Raw genomic sequence first — 27,318 nt, 5'->3', positions numbered from 1 at the left:
TTTTACACAGCATTCTATGATATTGTTTGCTTCATTTGTCATGTAGTAAAACTATACAGAAGCATCTTTATCAGATTTGTTTCTCTAATCTGTTATTCAGCTTTAACTTCAGACACACACATACATTGATGGCCCCAGCAGCAGATTTTTATCAATTTAGATCTACTAAAGAATGGTAAGGTCATAAAGTTTCCATATGTCTGTGAGGGAATTAAAGATACATACAGATACATAACCTGATGATGACTTTCAACATAATGTCAAGATAGAAGACATTCTTGTCAAAAAGTCCTCTAGATGTGAGGAATGCATGACACCAGCTCCAGTGTGGATCTTTCTCTGCTTTATTCAAGATTGTTTTTTGGTAAAAAATAAAAGCAAATTTGGGATACAGATACATTCACTTGTCACAGATAAATGTGTTTGCTTGACTTGAATGTCAGTTCCACACTTTTATCAACACTTCCCTCTAACAGCAGAGATACTCTCTTGGAACTTTTATTTCTCTTTTAACTAGTCATACTTTGCCTATGCATTAAAAAAAGAAATCAAAAGAGAGAGAACTTAAAAACATAAAACCACCATAAGGCCCAAAAAAATAAAATCTTTCCTAGATTGTGTTAGAAAAAAAATTGAACAAAAGCAGCTTAACTAACATGCATGAACAACATTTGTCAATAAGCCTCAAGTACTTTGTAGGACGAGAAGGGTTTAACAAAGTGATAATCCAGGTTGCCACAGTGAGGGCACTGCTGGACATTGCTGTACTCGGAGAAATACTGCATTCCGACTCGAACGTCCACCACTGGCTTCCCGCAGTGTTTGCAGTTGAGACGGGCCTGAGGACACACAGGACACAGGTCAGTTCACAGGAGGCTCAATGACAACCGCACAAGTCAAGATTTAACTACCATGACAACTAGGGAAGTCATAAGAACCTACATTTTGGTACCAAGTTGCTGCTAAATTCAGAAAAGGTGACTGTACAAAGAAAACTTACATGTACAAACATGCGATTGGTACTGGACATACTGGGCACTAACCACAAAATGTGAAAAGGCACCAGCAAGTGCAGCTGCAGCAACAGGTAAAATGTTACTAATGGGGGAAAAATACACCAAGAGAGGAACATTTTGTGTTTCAATTGGATGATCAGGGACAAGTGATACACAACCAAAATTAAATATTAATTCATTCAACAATCAAGATTGTCAACATTTTCATGTCCTGAAATTTTCTGTTACTGTTGCTGACAGGACTGCACAGTAGCTCAGGAGTTAGCACTGTTGCTTTGCAGCTAAAAGAGCCCCGGTTTGCATCCCAGCATTCCCGGGATCTTTCTGCATGTAGTTTGCATGTTCTCATTGTGCACACGTGGGTTTTTCTGGGTTCTCCGGCTTCCTCCCACAGTACAAAAACATGTTGAGGGAAATTTATGATTCTAAATTATCCATCGGCATGAATGTGAGTGTGCTGTGTGTCACTAAATGTAGCCTTGTTCAGGGTGCCCCCTGCCTTCACCCCTAAGTCAGCTGGGATAGGCTCCAGTCCCCAGTGACCCTAATGAGGACTAAGCGGTGTATAGGGGGTGGATGTTTGTGACAGCTTTTTGCATTAAAGGACTCAAGTATCATATTTGGTATCAAGATTTGCAGGATTTCAGTTGTATTGATATTAGCTACCAAATTTTAGGTACTGGGACATTCATATTGACAACTACTGTATTTTAGCAGCTGTCAACAACAACTGGCAGCGACTGTTACGTTTGTAAAATAAATTTGAGGGAGGCTGCAGGCCTATCCCAGCTGACTTAGGATGCAGGCAGGGGACACCCTGGACCCTGGACAGGTCAGCTAAGTCAGCTATAAAAATTTAACAGCTGAACTTCATGTAAATTTGGACACTATCGTGTCCCATGTCAAGCAGCATCTGGGAAGAGCACTGACTCTCTAAACTGTGTAGAAAACAGTGATCATTTTGGAGCTATGAATGTGTTGTTGTGGCCAAAAGAATCTGTACGTAATCCCAGTGCTGTGAGCCTGCCCACAGCATACTGGAGCACCCACATGTCATCGTGCCTCAGTGTGGGATACCTCAGATACCGGATACCTCAGGATAGAATACAACTTTGCTTTGACAGTGCACAGTCATGACAGTTTGGGAAAAAAAACAACAAGGATGCTCCTGGTTCTCCTGACCTACTGCACTTGGTCCAGTCTTTGAGATTTCAGCTTTTTTACAGTGAAAAAAAAGCTGACCTCTTTGGGTCTCGGTGTGTTCTTTGCTCATAAAAAATCAGCGATCACTGACCAGCAATTATCCTGACTGATAGTGTTTGCACATGTTATGGGTTCATAAATGTGTCACGCTTTGCGCACATGTACCAGGTATAATCTCAAAATGCTCTGATCACATCTGGTATTAATAACTGTTTGCCCACAGGGGGGCAATGGAACAAGCTGACAGCACTGACTTCCTGTCAGTTGTAAAGGTGCTAATTAACAAACACCTGATTACGCTCTCATTGAAAAGAAGGACAAGACAAGTTTCTATTCGCGCTCCTTTTTTTAAAAAAATACTGTATTCATACTAGATACCCATCATAGATCAATGTGTCTACCTGACAACACGGTGAAGCAGCCAGTATATCATAGGTATACATGGTGCCCAGCTGGTGCCAGCTGCCATCCCAGCGTGATTTGCACTTGATGCAAACGATCTTGTGGACGCCTTCTAGACAGTCCACACAGATGGCATAGAGGTGCATTAACCGGCCTGTTGGAAGAAGAACAAGGGAGAATTAGATCAGCCAAGAAAATCTATAAAACAACAAATTCTTCAAAAGCTCATTGTCATGGTTTTATACAACAACAAAATAAAAAGTGATTGTGTCTATTGATGCAAAATTTATACCACAGTAAACTAATGGTTATATAAGCTGGTGATAAAGAGCTGGATTAAAATGACTTGTTTTGTCCATCTCCTAATCCAAAATCCAAATATATTTGATATTTTTGGCATTTTTGCATGATAAATATAATTTTTCAGACTAATCAACTAATGAACTTATCAATGCAGCTCTAGACCTGAGCAGTGCAGGTGACTGAGCCAACGTGACATCCACAAAAGCGTGATCATAAATGATTTCCAGGACGCCACATTTCCCCACTGATGTAATTTCATTTCCTAAAACAGCAGGAAGATGAAACTTTCTTAGCTTGGACTTAAGAGTAAGTTTAAAAGGCAGAGGTTGGAATATGATCACATCCATCCGTGGGAACAGTAACATTATATTTGTACAATAAGCAGTCTAAGGAGGTAGGAAACAGATGTAAAATTAATTAACGCACTTCTACCTACTTAGAAAGACTACACAATACCATTCAAAAGTTTAGGGGTCAGACATTGTTAATGTAGTAAATGACTGTTCTAGCTGGAAACCACTGATTTTTAATGGAATATCTACATGGGGTACAGAGGTCCATTTCCAGCAACCATCATTCCTGTGTTCTAATAGTACATTGTGTTAGCTAATGGTGTTGAAAGGCTAAGTGACGATTAGAAACCCCTTGTGAAACTATGTTAGCATATCAGCAAAAGTGTGAGTTTTCATGGAAAACATTTAAATTGTCTGGGTGACCCCAAATTTTTGAACGGTGGTGTATATTTGGTCTGAAAATATCTTATAACACTACCATTGTAATGTGCACAATAGCCACCTTGCAAGTGAAGTAAACACATCATACTACTTTTTTTTGCTAATTAATACAAAAAGGAATCTCAGACAGTTTTCCATGACTTATCTACAAGAAAAGCTTGTCTGATAGAACATAATTTACTCCTTCAATCTATTAACAAGACACCGAATTTGTAAACATACAGGCTCACATTTGCACAGCAACATGAGCATAGAACACAAGAGAACAACTGAAAAGAAAGGTTTTGTTTGTATGAAAGAAATAATGTCAGTTGTAGGGCTGCACAATTAATGGAACAGTAATCATGATCTTCTTCTTCTTTTCCTTTCAGCTTTTCCCTTCAGGGGTCGCCACAGCGAATCAATTGCCTCCATCTAACCCTGTCTGCTGCATCCTCTTCTCTCACACCAACTACCTTCATGTCCTCTTTAACCACATCCATAAACCTCCTCTTTAGTTTTCCTCTAGGCCTCCTGCCTGGCAGTGGGAAACTCAGCATCCTTCTACCAATATATTCACTCTCTCTCCTCTGCACATGTCCGAACCATCTCAGTCTGGCCTCTCTGACTTTATCTCCAAAGCCTCTGACATGTGCTGTGCCTCTGATGTACTCATTCCTGATCCTATCCATCCTGGTCACTCCCAAAGAGAACTTCAGCATCTTCAGTTCTGCTACCTCCAGCTCTGCCTCCTGTCTTTTCTCAGGGACACTGTCTCCAGACCAAACAACATGGCTGGTCTCACCACAGTTTTGTAAACCTTTCCTTTCATTTTACCTGAAACTCTTCTATCACACATCACACCTGACACTTTTCTCCAGCCATTCCAGCCTGCCTGTACACGCTTCTTCACCCTTTTCCACACTCTCCATTGCTCTGTACTGTTGACCCTAAGGACTTAAAATCCTCCACCTTCTTGATCTCTTCTCCCTGTAACCTCACTCTTCCATCTGGGTCCCTCTCATTCACACACAGACACTCCATCTTGCTGCGGCTAACCTTCATTCCTCTCCTTTCCAGGGCAAACCTCCACGCCACTAGCTTCTCCTCCACCTGTTCCCTGCTCTCACTACAGATCACAATGTCATCTGCAAACATCATAGTCCATGGAGACTCCAGTCTAACCTTGTCTGTTATCCTGTCCATCACCATAGCAAACAAGAAGGGGCTCAGAGCTGATCTCTGATGTAGTCCCACCTCCACCTTGAACTCCTCTGTCACACCTACAGCACACCTCATCACAGTCTTACAGTCCTCATACATGTCCTGCACCACTCTAACATACTTCTCTGTCACTCCAGACTTCCTCACACAAAACCACAGTTCCTCTCTGGGCACCCTGTCATAAGCTTTCTCCAGATCTACAAAGACACAATGCAGCTCCTTCTGACCTTCTCTGTACTTCTCTATCAACATCCTAAAAGCAAATATTGCATCTGTTATACTCTTTCTTGGCATGAAACCATACTGCTGCTCACAGATGTTCACCTCTGCCCTTAGTCTAGCTTCAACTACTCTTTCCCATAGCTTCATCGTGTGGCTCATCAGCTTTATTCCTCTGTAGTTGCCACAACTCTGCACATCTCCCTTGTTCTTAAAGATGGGCACCAGCACACTTCTCCTCCACTCCTCGGGCATCTTCTCACTATCTAAGATCCTGTTGAACAACCCAGTCAAAAACTCTACTGCTACCTCTCCGAGACACTTCCATACCTCCACAGGTATATCATCAGGACCAAGTGCTTTTCCACTCTTCATCCTCTTCAATGCCCTCCTCACTTCATCCTTACTAATCTTTGCTACTTCCTGGTCCACAACAGTCACCTCTTCTACTCTTCGTTCTCTCTTATTTTCCTCATTCATCAACTCTTCAAAGTACTCTTTCCATCTTCCCATCACACTATTGGCACCTGTCAACACACTTCCATCCTTATCCTTTATCACCCTAACCTGCTGCACGTCCTTTACATCTCTGTCTCTCTGCCTTGCCAACCTGTACAGGTCAGTCTCTCCCTCCTTACTGTCCAACCTAGCATACAAGTCATCGTAAGCCCCTTGTTTGGCCTTTGTCACCTCTACTTTCACCTTACACTGCATCTTCCTGTACTCCTATCTACTCTCTTCAGTCCTCTCAGTGTCCCACTTCTTAGCTAACCTCTTTCTCTGGATCCACTCCTGCACCTCCTCATTCCACCACCAAGTTTCCTTATCTCCTTTCCTTCCAGATGGCACACCAAGTACTCTCCGACCTGTCTCCCTGATCACATTTGCTGTAGTTGTCCAGTAATCTGGAAGCACCTCCTGACCATCCAAAGCCTGTCTCAACTCTTTCCTGAAAGTCATACAACACTCTTCCTTTTTCAGCTTCCACCATTTGGTCCTCTGCGCTGCCTTTGCCCTCTTCATCTTCTTCACCACCATCCTATGCTGTCTGGTTACACTCTCACCTACCACTACTTTGCAGTCACTGATCTCCTTCAGATTACACCGTCTACACAAGATGTAGTCTACCTGTGTGCTCCTACTTCCACTCTTATAGGTCACCCTATGTTCCTGCCTCTTCTGGAAGTAAGTATTCATTACAGCCATTTCCATCCTTTTTGCAAAGTCAACCACCATCTGTCCTTCTGTGTTCCTCTCCTGGATACCAAACCTACCCATGACCTCCTCATCACCTCTGTTTCGTGTACCAACATGTCCATTGAAGTTTGCACCAATGACAACTCTCTCACTTCTAGGGATGCTCTGCATCACTTCATCAAGGTCCAACTAGAATCTCTCCTCCTCCAGCTCACATCCTACCTGTGGAGCATACCCACTAAAAACATTGAACATCACACCTTCGATTTCTAGCTTCAGGCTCATCACTTGATCTGACACTCTTTTTACCTCCAGGACATTCCTAACAAACTCCTCCTTCAAGATAACTCCTACTCCATTTCTCTTCCTATCTACACCATGATAGAACAACTTGAACCCTGCTCCTAAACTTCTAGTTTTACTACCTTTCCACCTGGTCTCCTGGGCACACAGTATGTCCACCTTCCTCCTCTGCATCATGTCAACCAGATCTCTACCTTTTCCTGTCATAGTTCCAACATTCAAAGTCCCTACTCTCAGTCCGAGACTCTTGGTGTTCCTCTTCTCTCTCTTCCTACGAACACACCTTCCTCCCCTCCTTCTTCGACCAACAGTCGTCCATTTTCCACCGGCACCCTGTAGGTCGACAGCACCGATGGCGGTCGTTGTTAACCCGGGCCTCGACCGATCCGGTGTGGAAGTCATACATTTGATTCGCATGTTTGATTTGGCCAAAGTCTTACGTCGGATGCCCTTCCTGACACAACCCCCTGTATTTATCCGGGCTTGGGACCGGCACAATAAGACACTGGCTTGTGTCCCCTTGCAGCTACATTGGAACAGTAATCATGATCAGTGCTGTTATAATAAATAATGCTGATTTGCTAAATAATGATTTATAACTATGATTATAAATTTCAGATCTAGTCACAGTATTGAGTCTGCTCTGTTAGAGGTCCACAATAAAATTGCATTGTCTGTTGATGCCAAGCGCCTTATGATTGTAGCGCTGCTGGGTCTCACAGCAGCATTTGACACAGTGGATCATACAGTCCTCCTGTCTCATCTGAGCTAATATGCTCAGAGCAGTGGCATGCCACTTAGGTGGGATCCCTTCCTACCTTACTGATCGAAGTTTTTCAGTAATGATTGGTGACCTGTCTTCCTCTTGCGTGTCTCTCTCTTGTGGGGTGCTGCAAAGTTCAATTCTTGGCCCTAATCTGTTCTTGCTTTAGATGCTGTTGATTGGGTCAGTTAAGGCAAAGCATAATCTGTCTTTCCACTGTTCCGCGGATGACATTCAGATTTACCTATCAGTGCAACCAATTGAAAGTAAGGCACTAAGTATGTAACCAGCTGTATTATGGACATTTAACAAGTGGTTGTCGTCTAACTTTGAACTTTTAAACAAGGACAAAACTGAATGCATTATGTTTAGGGGTACTGATACTGATATATCAGGTTTCGGTACAATGACTTTGACTGATGGTCAAAAATCTTGGGGTGTTATTTGACAGTGACTTAATATTTGACAAACAAATTGACACAGTAGCCAGAGCAAATTTCTTTCAACTACATCTTTGAACCAAAGTCAAGCCTGTTCTTAATTGTATCAACCTTGAAAAAGCTATTCATGCTTTTATCAGCTCAAGATTGGACCACTGCAATGCACTTTGTGTTGCCACCTCCCAGTTTTCCATCAGCCACCGCTGTTTAAAATGGCTTTTAATACCTAGCAGCATGATGACATTTTATTTAGATTTTTTCTAACTTTTCGGTGTATATTTTAGTGTTGTTTTACTGTTGTTTATTTTTGTTGTTTACTGTATATTTTACTGCTTTAAGTCACTGTATTGTTTTTGTAGTTGTCCTCTTGTCTTTACTGAAAAGCACTTTGGTCACCCTTTGGGCTGTTGAAAAGGGCTATATAAATAAACTTTCAATGATTGATGATCAGGATTTTGGCTTCCAACAATTAGACGGATTACAATCCTGATGCTTGATAAATAGAAAACAGTCCATACAGATAAAATTACTTGATTTCATCTTGTGTAAATCTGACATTACAATGTCTTTTTTAAAGCCTTTCAAGGTAATTTTTGTCACACACCTGTTCAAGCTGTTGCACTGCTTTAACCGATGAAGACAAGAGGCTTCTGTATGCCAAGCTGTGCAGCAAGCTTCCACTGCAGCCTGCATGTGAGGCATTTAGGGGACATCAGTAAATTACGGCATCTATTGATAACCATATATTCAGGAAGAGAGGAATTTTGGGTACAATGGGTACAATTTTACCTCTAGGAGATACATTGAATTCAGGTGTGGCTAAATTTAAATGATATGTGATGCACATTTGTATATTACTATAAATGCAGCACATCATGGAAAAGTAAATATAACTTTTGCCTCTAAAAAGCAATGAATATTTGTGATAAATAGATCAATAGTAATCTCAATATTGATAAAAATGATCATGATTATCATTTGGTGCAGCCCTGATGTTGACCTAAAACAGGTACTCTGTCAGCAGTATCTTGCAATAGCTGCCACTGCCTGATTCACCACAGGCAATATGCTCAATCATTTAAATCATCCCCACAAAGCTCTCTGTGATGAGTGCTAAGAAAGACCCGAATAACAGAAAAAAATAAGTTAAGCCAAATTATGGATGCACTTTCATTTTGTTGAGTGTTATGTGCTTGGGGGCACATAATTTAATTAGCGCAGCTGCCCTTTAAAGGGGGCTGTTCCCAGGCCATGGAGAGTCGCACCTTGCTTCGCCTCGCCTGGTGGCTGCCTCTCTCTCATTCCCTCCTCACTCACTGCAGGTGCGGAGCTCATCACACACCTGGTGTGCTCCTCGCCTGAAGGTCTGGCTGCTTGGCTCTGGCCATGCCGATGCTAGCTGGTTAGCCTTTTGTCTTTAGCCTTTTGTCTTTTTTTTTTGCACTTTGTTTGTTTTGCCCAGGGGTGACTGGTAGTCATGTTTTCGTGTTTTGCTTTACTGGGTTTAGTTGGGGTTATTTTTCCTTAGTTTGAACGTGGAAACCGCTCCTACGACTGCGTAGCAGTTGGCCGGGGACCACGTCCTTTTGTTAAGTTTGGCTGGCGCTCCTGGGCCATCTTTCATTTGTACTTTGGGTTTTCTTTTTGTTTAGGGGCACGAGTGGTTAAGGGATCTTTTGTTCTTCTGTTCTGATAATTTAAGATATAACATTTATTAATGAAACCATCTCTTTTCAGAACGAAGAAGCAGTTTAAACCTAACAATAAAGTTCTTTATTTGATCCCTTACTTTTTTTTCCTGTGTCCCTTCTTTAAATATGTTTGGTCCCTTTCGGGGTCGTAACATTGAGGCAAAATCAACATCCAAATTTAACATCCTACTGGAAACTTATAAAGATGGGAAGTCACGCTGACAAAACTACTTTCATTTAACCTTATTATATATCTTAATGGGACCACTTCTCAACATTTATATTCTGTCGGACAGAGAAAAAAAAGAAAAACTGAATAAATAATCCTGTCATACTGATGCATATCATCAACATATATATCAAAGCACATCAAAGAAGCTTCATGCCGCCGCCGTGCTAATTCACATTCATGTTGGACAGTGCAGAAGCCTGCAGAAACTCTTTTATGTCTATATACACAGTGTGGACTGAACTGAGCGATGGATCATTTTTTCTTTATGTAAGGAAAGCTAACGCAGTTTAAACTCTTTAGATAGAGACTGAATAACTCAGCGACATAGCCTTTTAATGATTCATTTATAAATGCTCATTGTGTAAATTTTTCATGATTAGTAGTAATCCTGGCATTTCATGTGTTTTTGTTGCACTGTGTAGTAGTTTAAACCTTATGGTGGCTGTGAGATCTCAATGCAATGCAAAACACATGCAAATAAACTAAATAAAAACAAATAAATAAGGCATAATTAAGACATCCATCCATTATCTATACACCGCTTAATCCTTATTAGGGCTGGAGTCTATCCTAGCTGACTTAAGGTGACACCTTGGACAGGCCATCAGTCCATCACAAGACTACATAAAGCGACAATCAATCACACTCACGGACAATTTATAGTCACCAATTAACCTCAGTATGTTTTTGGACTGTGGGATGAAGTCGGAAAACCCATGCATGCACAGAAAGAACAAGCAAACTTCATGCTAAAAGATCTTGGGAAGGCCGGGACATGAACCGTGGATCTTTTAGCTGCAACGCGAAAGTGCTTTATTAGCCAACAGGTGTCCTGTTGGCTAATAAAGACATAAACAGTATTTTTGAAAAATGCAAAGTCAGAAAACACTCAGCACAGCCCTCTTCAGATCACCCCACAGATTTTCGATTCCGTTGTTGCCCCAAATATACCTTTTGGAATCATGGCCATAAAGTTCAACCTTGGTTTCTTCGGACCATAACACATTTTCTCACACACGTTTGGGAGATTTCAGATGTGTTTTTGCAAAATGAAGCCTTACTTGGATATTTTTCGTCATAAGGTAAGGTTTCCATCTTGCCACCCTACTCCATAGCGCAGACATATGAAGAAGACAGGAGATCATTGTCACATGTACTTGCCAGAAATTCCTGCAGCTCCTTCAGTGTTGCTGTTGGCCTCTTGACAGCCTCCCTGACCAGTTTTCTTCTTGTCTTATCATCAATTTTGGACGAACATTCTGTTCTTGATAATGTCACTGTTGTGCCATATTTTCTCCACTTGATGATGACTATCTTCACTATGTTCCATGGTATATTTAATTACTTGGAAATTCTTTTGTACCCTTCACCTTTGAACAATAAGATCCCTCTGATGCTTTGGAAGCTCGCTGCAGACTATGGCTTGTGCTGGAAGATGTGGCCACAAAAATGTCAGGAAAAGCCTACTAGAACAGCTAAACTTTATTTGGGGTTAATCAGAGGCACTTTAAATGGTGACAGGTGTGTGCTGACATCAATTTAACAGGAGTTTGAATGTAATAGGTTAAATCTGAACACAGTCACATTCCCACTTATAAGAGGGTGTGCACACTTGTGCAATCTCATTATTTCAGTTGTTCATTTTTACTTCACCTACCTGAAATTTTTCAGTTTGTTTTTCAATTGTGTTGTACATGTTACAGGTCACATTAAAGGTAGTAAATGTTGTGAAATTATTTATCTTGGTGTAATTTTTTTATATCACACCTGTTGGGTGTGTAGACTTTTTATATCCACTGTATATGCCTCACTCCAACTCTACCAGATTTTGTTCTTCTTTATACCGTCCATCAGATAGGGACAATTTGCCAGAGTTTTCTTTTTACTAATTTCTGTTTCCTTGGTGTGCAGCATACCTCAGCCTGACTCACTGCTTCATCAGTGAAAGTCTCCAGCTTCCTAGTTCTCTGGACTCCACTCTGGCCTGCTCTCTGAAAGTTTTCCTTCCCTGTATGTCGAGCTTTCTACCTAAGCCCTGGTCTCCAGCTACCTGCTCCAATTCCGGCTTCAGTTCAGTTCTGCCCACCTGCCCAAACTCCTCCTACATATGCAGCTCCTCTTCCGTTCACCCGGTTTCCTGCCTCTATGATCTGTATTTGGATTTTCACCTTTCCAACACTATACCCTACATATCACACTGCATCCTACTGCAAAACAATAAGCATATTAGACCTGTGTATTCATAGGCTTTTAATAGTTTGCAAGACACAAATTATCTGACAGAATTCACTTTTTCAAACTCATTGTTTTTGAAGTTATTAAAAATTCACATTATCAAACAGCTGGTCGAGTTAGTAGCAGCTCTAGAGTTTTCAACTGTATAATCTTGTCTCATAAAGCAGATGCACCAGCCCGGAGCAGGGCTCCAGACTAACTTTTTTTCCTAGGAGCACAGTGGCCCCTAACTTAAAATTTTAAGAGCGCAACCAGAAAATTTAGGGGCGCACACCAAAATCGACTTGCAAAGTAAATATTCACATTCCCTCTCATTTTCACTATATTACTGATAAATACTTGCACAATAAATGCAGAAACTATGTTTTCAATTCACATTTTATTGTGCAGCAACTGACAACATAACAAGAAAAGCACTCAGAGAGCACAGTACTCCACCAAAGCTGCTCAGCTGACGTATCACTTCCGACGGATATAATCTTTAATAAAAAATGACCTTGTGCTGAGCACAGGCATGTGTCATGCCTGTGCACGTTATGTGTTTATACTAAATCACATGTAAATTTCTCTTATAAAGGTCTGTTGATCAGTTCATCAATTTTGGAAAGCCTTTGTTTTGCTAGTGTTAAAATAACCATTTCCTCCAGGCTTTTATTTTGAAGGCGTATTTTTAATGCTCCAGGCTTTTTTTGTGACCATTTCAGCGGCACAGGAACTGGTTCTCTAAGAAGAGCTTTCTTGACATGACAAAGACCGAAAAGTCCGAAAATTTACATAACGATGAAAGAAAACGGTTCCACTCTGTTGCTGTCCAGCAAAGGATGTGTCTAAACCAGGGGTCTGCAACCTTTAACACTCAAAGAGCCATTTCGACCCGTTTCTCACAGAAAACACCAGGAGCCGCAAAATCCTTTTGGCATTTAAAATGAAGACAACACTGCATATATCGCTTTTTACCTCTATGCCCTTGTTAATTTTGACTAATTAATTAATAAAAAAAATAATGCATTAAAAAAATAATGTATTTAACTGCACCTTTCTCAGTTCCCCAATTTCTGGTACACCAATAACACTGATGAACACTCCAGCCAGGTAGGTAGCGCTATGAACCTAAAGTCTGTTTTCCAGCAGTGAAGAAGATTCACAGGATGCACTGTCAGCGTACAACAAAGTTTGGTGAACAGTGACTGAAGACGAGAACACTCTGAGTGTGTTGGGCAGAAAGTTTCTTTTAAAAATCTTCCTGATGGCAGCTTGGATAAAAGTGTGGTTATTTGCAAATTGTGCAACAAATAGTTATCTGATCACCGCAGCACTTCAAGCTAGTGTATCCATCCCATATTAGACCACTTTTCGAGATGCTAAAGGTGCTTGAATTTACAAAAAGCTTTAAAATATTGAATATAATCGCTATAAATGAACTTTGAGTTTGCAGCAATCTGTAAATGTAGTAGACAAATGAAAAATGCAGCTAAATATAAATGAAATCAGGGTTTCCGCGGGGTTTTAAAAAGTATTAAAAAGTGATAAATCAAAAACGCAAAATTTAATGGCCTTAAAAGGTTTTAAATTTGGGCAAACGGTATTATTTTTTAAAAACGAGGTATTATTTTTTCTTTTAGACAATGAGCTGTTTCATTTTGATCCAAAAATAAACATAAATAAAATAAAACATATCTTGCTTGCAAAATTTTATACCGGAACGTTCGTCAGTCGCTCACGTCGACGTCATAGCAATGCATTCATTGGTCGTTAGAGGCATAGACATATACAAACACTAGATGGCTCATGAGCGCTGTCAGCCTATGGGGAGCGACGTCGCCACATGGCGGCCATCTTGGGACAGGGCTGCTCGATCACTCATAACATTAAAGTCAATGGAGCATGGATTTTAAAATCACTGTAGATTGCTTAATTTTCAACCGATTTTAGAACAGCTTGGTTTGTTATAAACGTCAGAGATGTACTTCTTTTACTCTTACATAAGAATAATTAAAACCATTGAATTCATATAATAATGAACACAGATATCATCTTTTTTCAGCATAAATGGATGTAAATGAATTTTATAATTTAGCATTGCACTTCTTTATTACTATCAGCTTTCCAATGCACAGACAAAAACAAAGCTCAACCAAAATCAATACACAACAAACAGAGATGTTGTCTTTTCTTTTCATGAACCTGGTGCCTACATTACCCACAATGCATTTCGGCTGCAGGCTAACTAATCCAGGCATAGATGTATACAAACAATAAGTCTAAGGTCTCAATCAAAGTCTCTTAACAAGCAAATAAATACAACCACAACCACAAAGAATGTAATTTCACCTAAAGATTCGGTTCTCAAAAAACGTTGGTCTCAGGAAAACCTAATAATTGAAAATCAGATTGTGAGTAACACCATCTTCAATGTGAGTAGCCAGGCAGAAAAGACACACAACTATGCCGCATTTTTCAAAACGAAAAGCTGCGATTTCGGAATTGAGCCTGAATCATAGCCACATTAATAAGGCTTGTAATAAACTAAACCGTTTGTAAATCAATCAAGAATTGAGCGAGTTATGAGTGTTAAAGTGAGGAAATCATCCACCTTACCATTGACTACAGTACAGTGCGCCAGAGCAGTCCCCTGTCCTAAGATGGCCGCCAAGTGACGACGCCGCCGACTCCGTCTTGAGACATCTAGTGTTTGTATATATCTATGGTTAGAGAGCTGAAATCCTCTGCGTGCGCACTGAGTACATAGCTGACTTAGCTGCTGCAATGCTAACTTGACATCTCCCTGGATGATGCCACTTCGACTTCTGAGAGCGACCGCAGCTAGTGATGGGAGATCGAGGCTTTGATGAAGCTTCAACGCTTTATCCAATACATGCTTCATTACTCGAGGCTTCACTGACACTCAGTGCTCGAGTAGGACATCTAGTGGTCAATAAAATGAAGTGCAATTAATTCATGTTTCTGATTGGTTCATGGATTGTTTTGGATTTGATTCGCCATGCACGTTCCTGTTTCACTACATTAGATGATTGTATCTGTTCTAGTGGCTACAATAATAATAATATTACCAGCAATAATAATGACAATAACTACTGAAGAGCCTGTTTCTTATCTGCCATGTCTGTCTGTAACGCTATATACTCTTCACTGATATTCTGTGTTATGAAACATTTAAACGGTGCTGCTACATTCATGAGATGTGCTCTTTAAGTACAGACCGATGCAATTTTCACATGAGGCTGGTGCAAATACAGATTATATTATGGATTTTGGCAAAGTATGTCTTGGGTTAATTGGTAAAGAGGGTGTGCTTGTGTAACTGGATATGATTTTTTTTAACAATGTATTAACAGTTTTTGTATGCAGGTACATATATGCATTGCAGTATACCTTACAAGACTTACTCAGTTATGCAAATATTTTTAACCATAATGTGGTACTTGCACATTAAACAGATCCTCATAAAATAAGGAAATGAAGAGAAAAAGATGGGGGGAAAAAATGAAATAAACATGTTCTCATACATGCAAACGCATAAATACAGTACTTTATACAGAACAGCAGGTAATCCTGTCATTCCTCTCATTCTGGCAGTTCCACGAGGTTTACATCACAACTGTTCATTCCACCTCATCACTGTCATCTGTTAAATTCATGGATTTCAAAAAAGCAATAAAGGGTCCCCACGCTTTCTCAAACAAATCCTGTCTCCCTTTTCGTACATGTGTCACTCTTTCTAGAGGAAAGGTTATTAACATCTGCCTCACCCAGTCTACTAATCTTGGTATGCAAGTTTTTTCCAAAAAAATGTTGTAATGTAATGTTTTTGAATGCAGGAGGCTTGAATCTATTATTATACGCTCACTCTTGGTGTACTTATGTCACCTTGGATAAAGTCCCAAAATAAAGTGAGCAGGGTTCATTGTAATATTATTAGAAATAATATTTTCTATTGTTTGTTAAATCTTCCCCCAGAATTTTTTTAACCTTTGGGCAATCCCACATACAATGGTATAAAGTTCCGTTTGCCTCATTACATTTAACACATAAATCTGGGATGTTGCTGTTAAATTAATTTAAATGGTGTAATATATGTTCTCAACAACCATTTGTATTATAGCAATTTAAATCAGGTATTGATTGACTGAGTGTGAGCTTTGGTGCAAATCAGTTCCCAGTCCTCTGATGTTATGTCCATCTTTAGATCTTCTTTCCACTCTTTTCATTTTTTTTAACAGTCACAGTTACCTTGATATCAGGCAGCAAATGGAAATTATGCCATACACAGGACCTTTTCCTGATTGGCTCCTGCTGCAGATCTATCTATCTATCTATCTATCTATCTATCTATCTATCTATCTATCTATCTATCTAACGAGCTAGCTATCTATCTATCTAGCTATACACTACTAACTGTCAAAGCAACAAACGGCAGCAACAAAACCAACCTACTCTGCGGAAAATCAGTCAAATAAACGACACTCTGGGATCTCCTATCCCGGAACACACTCAATCCCTCCGAGTGATTCACAAAACTAACTGAACCAATCAGGTGATTCGAAGCAGTTGAGTGCTTCAAACGTCACTGAAGTGATTCAAACGTCACGAGTCACATGACCAAATCAAGCGTCGGCACAGTGGCTCGATACGATTGCTTCATGAGCTACCGCGCATGTGTTGAAGCCTCGGGTATCAGAAGACCATCACTAACCGCAGCCTGCGGGATCGTGGATTAGCGCTCATCTGTCCACAGATTGCTCTCCCACAACCTATACGTGGATCCAAACTTTAAGCCGTATCACTGCCGAAGTCTAATCACTTGGTCCTTGTGTCATTTCTGACCGACCCTGAAAACTTCATTCAAATCCCCGAGTCCGTTTTGAATGATGTGGGTAACAAGGAAATGATTCACACACGCTGATCGTCACATAACTCCGCCGTGGCTCTCAGCGGCGAGACCGAGACGCTTTGTCTGCCCCAGTTGTCCGACCACGGAGCGCGTTGCCTGTGGTAGCGTCCCGCTCAGGCGGTGGTCGACCCTCCGGATGACATGGACATTTCTCTCCACTCTTTGGTGGAATAATTAATCTAATTTACCTCATTCTTTCAGTGCTCTAATGGATCTGGATGCAACAGTTTCCATCATGGTGATTTATGTGGTCTGTTGTCCGCTCATTTCAGCCGTTCTAATATGTTTCGTGAGTGTGTATCAATCGATGATTTTTTTTTCTTTTTTTGTATTCCACCACAGTATTGCACGGTTGTAAAACAGTTTAGCTCCGCTTTGGTGAAGAACATCAGTGAATTAATTGTTTATCACGGTCTTCAGCAGTAATTTTTACTGGTAAATGAGAGACATCAGTATCGCACATGTCTGCATCTTCAAACCATAAACAGGAAGTGAATTCGGTGACATACGTGCATTACGTTTGCGCTGGGAGCCGCTATGATTGGTGGAACTCACGGGAGGCGGGCCAAAATTGCGGGAAAGTTGCGGTGATTGGACAAAATTGCAATGGCTGAACGAATCACAAAATCAAATTCTCTGAGGAGAAGATACAAAGAGAAGAAGGAGGAATTGGTGCAAATGGACCAAACTAATGAGGACAAGGCTGTGCAGCTGACGCACTTGCCGTAAGATTTTGATTTTGTCTCTCTCTATATATATATTTTATGAAAGGTTAAGGCACTTGGCACAAGATTTTTTTATTTTGTCATCCTGCTCTCTTTGATTAAGTGTTTTGTGAAAATTTGCTGCAGATTTGTTGGTCATTTAAACCTAGTTGGTTGTTCAATCCTTGTCTCAATTTGTTTTTACTGGTTTGTGTGGTTGTTAAACATGTTCTTAATGGGCTAGTGGAGTCTTCCATGGGGACAGGAAATAAATGTGCAATATTTTGTCTAAATCTCTTCTTTTATAGTATTAGTAGCTGTTGCCTAATGGTTGGGAGTCAATCTTGAAAAGGTTGTACGTAAGTTTAAATTCAATACCATTCCATCGCTTAAGCGCCTCTGAAGCAAGGCACCCCACCTGACATTGTACCAGTTACTGTAACTAATACCCTGTAGCTAAATAACTAGGTCTCCTTGGATAGTGGTAAGTATGATGTAAGTGTTGTATGTCAAAATCTGCGTGCATATCAAAAAAGGTTTCGGATTAATACTTGCAACTCGGTGTCTTGATGGTTGTAAAAAAAATCTGAAGGTAGTAAAAAAAGGTATTAAATGGTAGTAAATTTAACTTCAAGATTGGTGTATAAACCCTGGAAATAAACTTGTTGTTTAATGTATATGTCTGTTCACCAATTCAGTCATCAACCAAAAATTATTTAAATTGAAAAACTTTGCTGATTATGTCAGCAAAGTTGACATAATCAACTTTGTCAACTTTGCTAATTAATCATCAGTTGTGATTAATTAATTACAAAGCCTCTAATTAGATAGATTCATTTTTTTTAATTGTGTCCTACCACTAATACAGACCTGATCAAAATCTTAAGACCAGTTGAAAAATTGCTAGAATTTACCTTTTGCACATTTGGATCTTAATGAGGTTTTAAGTAGAGCTACAATATGCAAAAGCAAGAAGGGGGAGTGTGACAAAAAGCACTTTGAAAAAGTAATTTATTGAAAACAACAAGTTAACTGAAATAGGCTGTTTATCAGCTGATCAAAAGTTTAAGACCACAGGCTATAAAAGTCAAAATCTGCTCAAAATCTCATTTTATGTCAGCCATTCGCACGGTCATGCCCTCCTGATGGCTAAAACTAAGAAGCTTTCTCTTCTTGAACGTGGTCGGATCGTCGAGCTGCCTAAGCAAGGCCTCTCACAGCGTGCCATTGCTGCTGAGGTTGGACGCAGTAAGACGGTCATTCTAAATTTTTTTCAAAGATCCTGAGCATTATGGAACAAAAAAGTCAAGTGGTAGACCCAAAAAATTAGACCTGCGCTGAGCTGGAGGATCCGATTGGCTGTCCGTCAAGACACATTGCGGTCCTCGAACCAAATTAAGGCCCTTACTGGTGCCCACTGCAGCGCAGTAACCATCAGACAGCATCTGCGGGAAAGGGTTTCTAAAACAAAAAACGAATTCGAAGACCTCGTCTCCTTCAATGCCACAAAACTGCCCGTTTAGACTTTGCCAGGGAGCATCACACATGGGACACTGAAAGGTGGAAAAAAGTTTTATTCTCTGATGAGAAAAAATGTAACCTTGACAGTCCAGATGGCTTCCAACGTTACTGGTATGACAAGGAGATCCCACCTGAGATGTTTCTACCCGGCACAGTGGAGGGGGGTCCATCATGATCTGGGGTGCTTTTTCATTCAGTGGAACACTGGAGCTTCAGCAGAAGGACAGATGGTGGTTGACTTTGCAAAAAGGATGGAAATGGCTGTAGTGAATACTTTCTTCCAGAAGAGGCAGGAACATAGGGTGACCTATAAGAGTGGAAGTAGGAGCACACAGGTAGACTACATCTTGTGTAGACGGTGTAATCTGAAGGAGATCAGTGACTGCAAAGTAGTGGTAGATGAGAGTGTAGCCAAACAGCATAGGATGGTGGTGTGTAGGATGACCCTGGTGGTGAAGAAGATGAAGAGGGCAAAGGCAGAGCAGAGGACCAAATGGTGGAAGCTGAAAAAGGAAGAGTGTTGTATGACTTTCAGTAAAGAGTTGAGACAGGCTTTGGATGGTCAGGAGGTGCTTCCAGATGACTGGACAACTACAGCAAATGTGATCAGGGAGACAGGTGTGTGATGGGAAGATGGAAAGAGTACTTTGAACAGTTTATGAACGAGGAAAATGAGAGAGAACGAAGAGTAGAAGAGCTGACTGCTGTGGACCAGGAAGTAGCAAAGATTAGTGAGGATGAAGTGAGGAGGGCATTGAAGAGCATGAAGAGTGGAAAGGCACTTGGTCCTGATGATATACCTGTGGAGGTATGGAAGTGTCTCGGAGAGGTAGCAGTAGAGTTTTTGACTGGGTTGTTCAACAGGATCTTAGTGAGAAGATGCCCGAGGAATGGAGGAGAAGTGTGCTGGTGCCCATCTTTAAGAACAAGGGAGATGTGCAGAGTTGTGGCAACTACACAGGAATAAAGCTGATGAGCCACACGATGAAGCTATAGGAAAGAGTAGTTGAAGCTAGACTAAGGGCAGAGGTGAACATCTGTGAGCAGCAGTATGGTTTCATGCCAAGAAAGAGTACAACAGATGCAATATTTGCTTTGAGGATGTTGATAAACAAGTACAGAGAAGGTCAGAAGGAGCTGCATTGTGTCTTTGTAGATCTGGAGAAAGCTTATGACAGGGTGCCCAGAGAGGAACTGTGGTTTTGTATGAGGAAGTCTGGAGTGGCATAGAAGTACACACGTGGACAAAATTGTTGGTACCCCTCAGTTAAAGAAGGAAAAACCCACAATTCTCACTGAAATCACTTGAAACTCACAAAAGTAACAATAAATAAAAATTTATTGAAAATTAAATAATCAAAATCAGCCATCACTTTTGAATTGTTGATTAACATAATTATTTAAAAAAACAAACTAATGAAATAGGGCTGGACAAAAATGATGGTACCCATAACTTAATATTTTGTTGCACAACCTTTTGAGGCAATCACTGCAATTAAACAATTTCTGTATTTGTCAATGAGCGTTCTGCAGCTGTCAACAGGTATTTTGGCCCACTCCTCATGAGCAAACAGCTCCAGTTGTCTCAGGTTTGATGGGTGTCTTCTCCAAATGGCATGTTTCAGCTCCTTCCACATATGTTCAATGGGATTCAGATCTGGGCTCATAGAAGGTCACTTTAGAATAGTCCAACGTTTTTCTCTCAGCCATTCTTGGGTGTTTTTGGCTGTGTGTTTTGGATCGTTGTCCTGTTGGAAGACCCATGACCTGCGACTGAGACCAAGCTTTCTGACACTAGGCAGCACATTTCTCTCCAGAATGCCTTGATAGTCTTCAGATTTCATCGTACCTTGCACACTTTCAAGACACCCTGTGCCAGATGCAGCAAAGCAGCCCCAAAACATTACTGAGCCTCCTCCATGTTTCACCGTAGGGACAGTGTTCTTTTCTTCATATGCTTGGTTTTTGAGTCTATGAACATAGAGTTGATGTGCCTTACCAAAAAGCTCCAGTTTGGTCTCATCTGTCCAAAGGACATTCTCCCAGAAGCTTTGTGGCTTGTCAACATGCATTTTTGCAAATTCCAGTCTCGCTTTTTTATGAGTTTTTTCCCAGCAGTGGTGTCCTCCTTGGTCGTCTCCCATGAAGTCCACTTTGGCTCAAACAACGACGAATGGTGCGATCTGACACTGATGTACCTTGGCCTTGGAGTTCACCTTTAATTTCTTTGGAGGTTGCTCTGGGCTCTTTGGATACAATTCCAACGATCCGTCTCTTCAATTTGTCATCAATTTTCCTCTTGCGGCCACATCCAGGGAGGTTGGCTACTGTCCCGTGGGTCTTGAACTTCTGAATAATATGAGCCACTGTTGTCACAGGAACTTCAAGCTGTTTAGAGATGGTCTTATAGCCTTTACCTTTAAGATGTTTGTCTATATTTTTTTTTCGGATGTCCTGGGACAATTCTCTCCTTCGCTTTCTGTTGTCCATGTTCAGTGTGGTACACACCTTTTCACCAAACAGCAGGGTGACTACTTGTCTCCCTTTAAATAGGCAGACTGACTGATTATGAGTTTGGAAACACCTGTGATGTCAATTAAATGACACACCTGAGTTAATCATGTCACTCTGGTCAAATAGTTTTCAATCTTTTATAGAGGTACCATCATTTTTGTCCAGGCCTGTTTCATTAGTTTGTTTTTTTAAATAATTATGTTAATCAACAATTCAAAAGTAATGGCTGTTTTTGATTATTTAATTTTCAATAAATTTTTATTTAATGTTACTTTTGTGAGTTTCAAGTGATTTCAGTGAGAATTGTGGGTTTTTCCTTCTTTAACTGAGGGGTACCAACAATTTTGTCCACGTGTGTATGTTAGAGTGGTGCAGGACATGTATGAGGACTGTGTGTGAATGAGAGGGACCCAAGTGGAAGAGTGAGGTTACAGGGAGAAGAGATCAAGAAGGTGGAGGATTTTCAGTACTTAGGGTCAACAGTCCAGAGCAATGGAGAGTGTGGAAAAGAGGTGAAGAAGCGTGTACAGGCAGGCTGGAACGGCTGGAGAAAAGTGTCAGGTGTGATGTGTGGTAGAAGAGTTTCAGCTAAAATGAAAGGAAATGTTTACAAAACTGTGGTGAGACCAGCCATGTTGTTTGGTCTGGAGACAGTGTCCCTGAGGAAAAGACAGGAGGCAGAGCTGGAGGTAGCAGAACTGAAGATGCTGAGGTTCTCTTTGGGAGTGACCAGGATGGATAGGATCAGGAATGAGTACATCAGAGGGACAGCACATGTTAGAGGCTTTGGAGAAAAGGTCAGAGAGGCCAGACTGAGATGGTTCGGACATGTCCAGAGGAGAGAGAGTGAATATATTGGTAGAAGGATGCTGAGTTTCCCACTGCCAGGCAGGAGGCCTTCGCTGTGGTGACCCCTGAAGGGAAAAGCCGAAAGGAAAAGAAGAAGAAGAAGAAGAAGAAGAAGAAGAAGAAGAAGAAGAAGAAGAAGAAGGAACGCTGGAGTTTCAGGTGGTGCAGGGTCGTCAAATGGCGGCTGCTTACGTGCAGATGTTGCAGCAGGCATCCCTCATGACTGAGGGCCCTCGTCTGTGTGGTAACAGCTGGGTTTTTCAACAGGACAATGCTGCAGTTCACAATGCTCGCTTGACGAAGAACTTCTTCAGGGAGAATAACATCACACTTCTGGACCATCCCGCATGTTCCCCAGATTTAAATCCCACAGAGAACATTTGGGGATGGATGGCAAGGGAGGTTTATAAAAATGGCCATCAGTTCCAGACAGTCGATGCCCTTCGTGAAGCCATCTTCACCACTTGGAGCAATGTTCCCAAAAGCTTCCTGGAAACACTTGCATCAAGCATTCCCAAACGAATTTTTGAAGTGATTAACAAGAACGGTGGAGCTACTCATTATTAAGTCCTACTGAGAAAATTTTTTGTTCTGGTTTGGAGAGTTTTTTGTAATTTTTTGAGCGATGGTGTTAAACTTTTGATCAGCTGATAAACAGCCCATTTCAGTTTACTTGTTGTTTTCAATAAATTACTTTTTCAAAGTGCTTTTTGTCACACTCCCCCTTCTTGCTTTTGCATATTGTAGCTCTACTTAAAACCTCATTAAGATCCAAATGTGCAAAAGGTAAATTCTAGCATTTTTTCAACTGGTCTTAAGATTTTGATCAGGTCTGTATTTATCTTGCCTGGTTAATGTCATTTTTGCTCCTGGACCTCATATGTTACATAATGTTAGCTGGAAATCAATATTTTGCGAATGTCTATTTAACTTGTAAAATCTATTTATCTTCTTTTATCTATTTATCTAGTTATCTTAAACTAATAACTTTTCTCCGGTAAGTCGCTGCCCTATTTTCCAAGACGACACTCCTCTTACTCTCTGACCTGCTGCCTGGATGCTGGACGTGACATCGAGCCGTGCTCTCACGAGTAACGTGGTATTAACCTGACATATCAAAGAGTAGATACTGAGCAAGACAATTATCCATAGTTTACCTTAGTACTCACAAGTACCCGACACAATGAAGGACTCTGCTGTGAAGGTGGAGACGTGTGGCGGTGGTGTATTTGCAACAATAAAAACAGAAAGAAATTTGAAGGAGCAACGGGTACGATTTAGGAATGGTGGCCCACTGCTGCTGAATGAATGTAGAGCAAACACTGGGATCTGAAGATCAACAGGACTCCAAATGAACACACGCTGGCCGGCGAGTGTCGGAGATTGACGGCTGGGACGCATATGTTCAATTCAAATCAATTGAATTCAATTTTATTTATATAGCGTCAATTACAGTCAAATCGTCTCAAGACGCTTTACAGAACCCATATGCCTGACCCCCAGAGCAAGCCCAAAGGCGACAGTGGCAAGGAAAAACACCCTTTTAACAGGGAAGAAACCTCGAGCAGAACCCGGCTCTATATAGGGGGGACCCATCTGCCTGCTGGCCGGGCGGGTTGAGAAGGACAGAGGAGGGCAAGGGGGAGGGATGGGAGAAGAGGGAGGGGTGGGAAAGCAAGGAAAACACAACACACATTTCGATACAAAATATATATGTTGACAGACAAAAATTAAGATGTTTTATTTTGATGTTACAAGATCACCATAATATTCAAATTTAGAATTCAATTTTAAAAACTAACAAACTAAAATAAAAGAAATTTTAATTAAATAGCCTGATGATTATTTATTTTCCAAAGCTACAGGGAGCCGCAACAGAAGGATGAAAGAGCCGCATGAAGCTCCGGAGCCGCGGGTTGCTGACCCCTGGTCTAAACTTAGAAGCAACTGGAATGCAGACAAGAAAGGAGGGAAGGACAGAAAGGTGAATTTGTGTTCAAAATAAGGTTGAACGTAAATAGAGGCTTTGTGAAACATCAGGAGCTTCACCGTCATTCGGCCCCCGCTCTCTCACACACATTGGCCCGCCTTCTTCTTCTTTGGTGTTCATCTCCTTTCTTTTTCTTTTGGAGTTAATGTCGGTTGGTAAACCAGCTCATTTGCGCATTACTGTCTACTGGGCTGAAGTGTGGAGCAGAAGTTTGTAAGCAACAAAAAATATTCAATAGTAACTTGAAAAAAATCAGCAAATTTACTGGTCGCACATGCGTGAGTAGATGAAAAATTTACTCGCACTCGCTCAAATTTTGGTCGCAAAATGCGACCATTTCGTCGCAGTCTGGAGCCCTGGCCCGAAGTGTAAATTTGTCCAGAAACATCCCCAAAACTGAACATCTGCATTCGTAATTGGGCAGCTTTGTCTGATGAAGACAATGATGTGGAACAATCAAAAGCGCCAGATTGCCTACCAATTTCCTGTTTCCTCATAATGTATTATGTACTATTATTTGTGTCTCTTTATGAGTTTGTGTGCACATGGTGAGAACAACAATTGTCACAATAGTTCTTTGCATTTTTTCATATTTATGAACCTTTTATGTACAAAAACTTTGCACTGGTGCCCAGATAAGCTCAACTGGTTGAGTGGGCAACCCATAAACAGGGTCCCCGATGGAGCAGAGCAGCCTGCATTTGATTCCAGCTCACAGCTCTTTGTTGCAGGTCTTCTCCCTACTTTCCTGTCTGCCTCTCTACTATATCTACTATATCTATATCTACTATAATAAGTATAACCTATAATAACCTAATAATAAGTGTCCTGTTTTATACTGCAATCTGCTGGCGAGGCAGTATAAAGAACAAGGATGTAAGGGGTCTGAACAAATTGATTAAAAAAGCTGGCTCTGTGGTTGGAATCAGATTGAACACATTGGAGGATGACGTGGAGAGACAGGCACTTAGAAAGATGGAGGCCATTCTGACAAACATGCATCATCCACTTCACATCTGTGTCAGTGAACACCAAACCATTGGTGGACGGGTCCTATCCCTGCGCTGCAGGACTGAAAGATTCAGGAAATCTTTCCTGCCATCAGCAATCAGACTGTTTAATTCAAAAGCAAAAAGATGAGACCAGAGAATTGAATTGTCCTTCGGGGATCAATAAAGTCATTCTATTCTATTCTATTCTATTCTAACCTGTCTCACAAAGTCACAAAGGTCAAAAATATAACTTTAAACAAAAAAAACTTTGCATTATTTAATTCTGTAAGCAAGGCACAGGTGTCATCCCAAGAACACTCAGACTGACCTTGCAGGTGGCAGGGGACGTCGTACTCGATCTCATCGTGGCGTGACGGGCTGAGAAACAGTGTGCCATCCACCAGAGGAAACTGTTCAAACACAGGCAGCACCCGGTGGCATAGCGCACAGTTGACCACGTTTCTCTGGCTCGCACTGAGGGCTGACAGGATGAACCTATAAGATAACATGGGCAGAATTAATTCACCATCCTAAAGTCACTCACACTGAGTGGTTCAGGCAGATTGATGTGACATTTTTTCTCAGGTATGATACTAGAAGAAATGTTTTCATTTTTTCTTACAAGTCTCATACAAGAACCAAAATCAACAACAATTTGATCATTAAGGGTGCTTTCACACATACGCCGTTTGGTCCGCTTAAAGTGGACTGGAGTCCGCAACACCAGCAAGTACGGTTCGTTTGGGCTGGTGTGAAAGCAGACCAGATGTTTTTGGTGCGGACTAAAGAACCGGACCGAGACCACCTTCGAGAGGTGGTCTCGGTCCGCTTCTATGTGAACTCAAGTTCGGTTCGCTTCTGGTGAGAACACAAACCTGTCTCCATTCGGACCGGCTTGATAGCGCAGCAGACTTTTTAGTCTACGGGAGCTTCCGTAGCAACCTGCACGGGGAATTTTGGGATAACGATAACGTCTTGCAATGCATCTTCTCCGGGCCAAAAACGACTGTGTAATGTTCTTGTACCGAATGCGAGCTTCATGCTGGAACAACAGCAGCATTTGTGCTTGCTGCATAAAGCAATGATACGAATATCAGCGTTCACCTACGTCATTATTTTTGTGAACAGCGCCGCCAAACGACCAGGGGGAGATATAACATTCATCGTAGTTGGTTCAACTGCGAAAACACTGGTGTGAATGCGAACCGAACCAGTTGAAATTAGCAACATTGTAACAACTTTTGGGTCCAAACGAACCACTCTAACGGACTAACAGGTGTGAAAGCACCCTAAAACACATCAGTAAGTTCCTGTTTAACAGTTTGGTTGTGATGTTTGACTGACATGGGCAATGTAGTTGATTTTAAGGCACTCCCAGATAAACCATCCTGCTGCTGTATCATTACGAGATAGCGACAAGGCATCACTGTAATAACTATGGCTACAAGCTGGCTGCTGGCGATCACTTGATTGTGATCCTACTACAAATCCACCGCTGCAGACCACAAGTTTTTTAAAGATTTCATCCGTCAGAAATCATACAATGACGAAGCAGCCTTGGCAGAGTACTTTCCTCTCTGAGTGTATTTCTTGTTTAACTAAAGCTGAACACAGATTAAAATTTAGAGGAATTTTCAAACACAAAGCAACAGAGCTCTGGTGGAGCTTTTTTTTTTTTAGTTTTCTCTGAATATAAACAGGATTGTTTCCTAAAATATGGCCACAGCAAATCATCTGCTTCCATCTAACTCTATCCTCAACATCCTCTTCTCTCACACCAACTTACTTCATGTCTTCTTTCACTACATCCATAAACCTCCCTTTCGGTCTTCCGCCAAGCCTCCTGCCTGTCAGTTCAAAACTCAGCATCCTTCTACCGACATATTCACTATCCC

The 27,318-nt window shown here is 41.1% G+C and overlaps 1 protein-coding gene across 1 annotated transcript in view; it reads right to left on the bottom strand.

The window, feature by feature from the left end:
* Positions 1 to 328: 328 nt before the first annotated feature.
* The window catches only part of heca (hdc homolog, cell cycle regulator), a 35,564-nt gene continuing 8,574 nt past the window's right edge, over positions 329 to 27,318 (bottom strand). Inside the window, exons 3-5 of the mRNA XM_022212382.2 lie at positions 25,752 to 25,918; positions 2,621 to 2,775; positions 329 to 839 (exon numbers count right to left, since the gene is read on the bottom strand). Coding sequence (XP_022068074.1) covers positions 675 to 839; positions 2,621 to 2,775; positions 25,752 to 25,918 — 487 coding nt within the window. The 3' untranslated portion in view covers positions 329 to 674. The remainder of the gene's footprint in view (positions 840 to 2,620; positions 2,776 to 25,751; positions 25,919 to 27,318) is intronic.

The sequence above is a fragment of the Acanthochromis polyacanthus genome, chromosome 16 (assembly GCF_021347895.1).
Source record: "Acanthochromis polyacanthus isolate Apoly-LR-REF ecotype Palm Island chromosome 16, KAUST_Apoly_ChrSc, whole genome shotgun sequence".
NCBI lineage: Eukaryota > Metazoa > Chordata > Actinopteri > Pomacentridae > Acanthochromis > Acanthochromis polyacanthus.
This window is presented reverse-complemented; position numbering and strand designations above follow the sequence as displayed.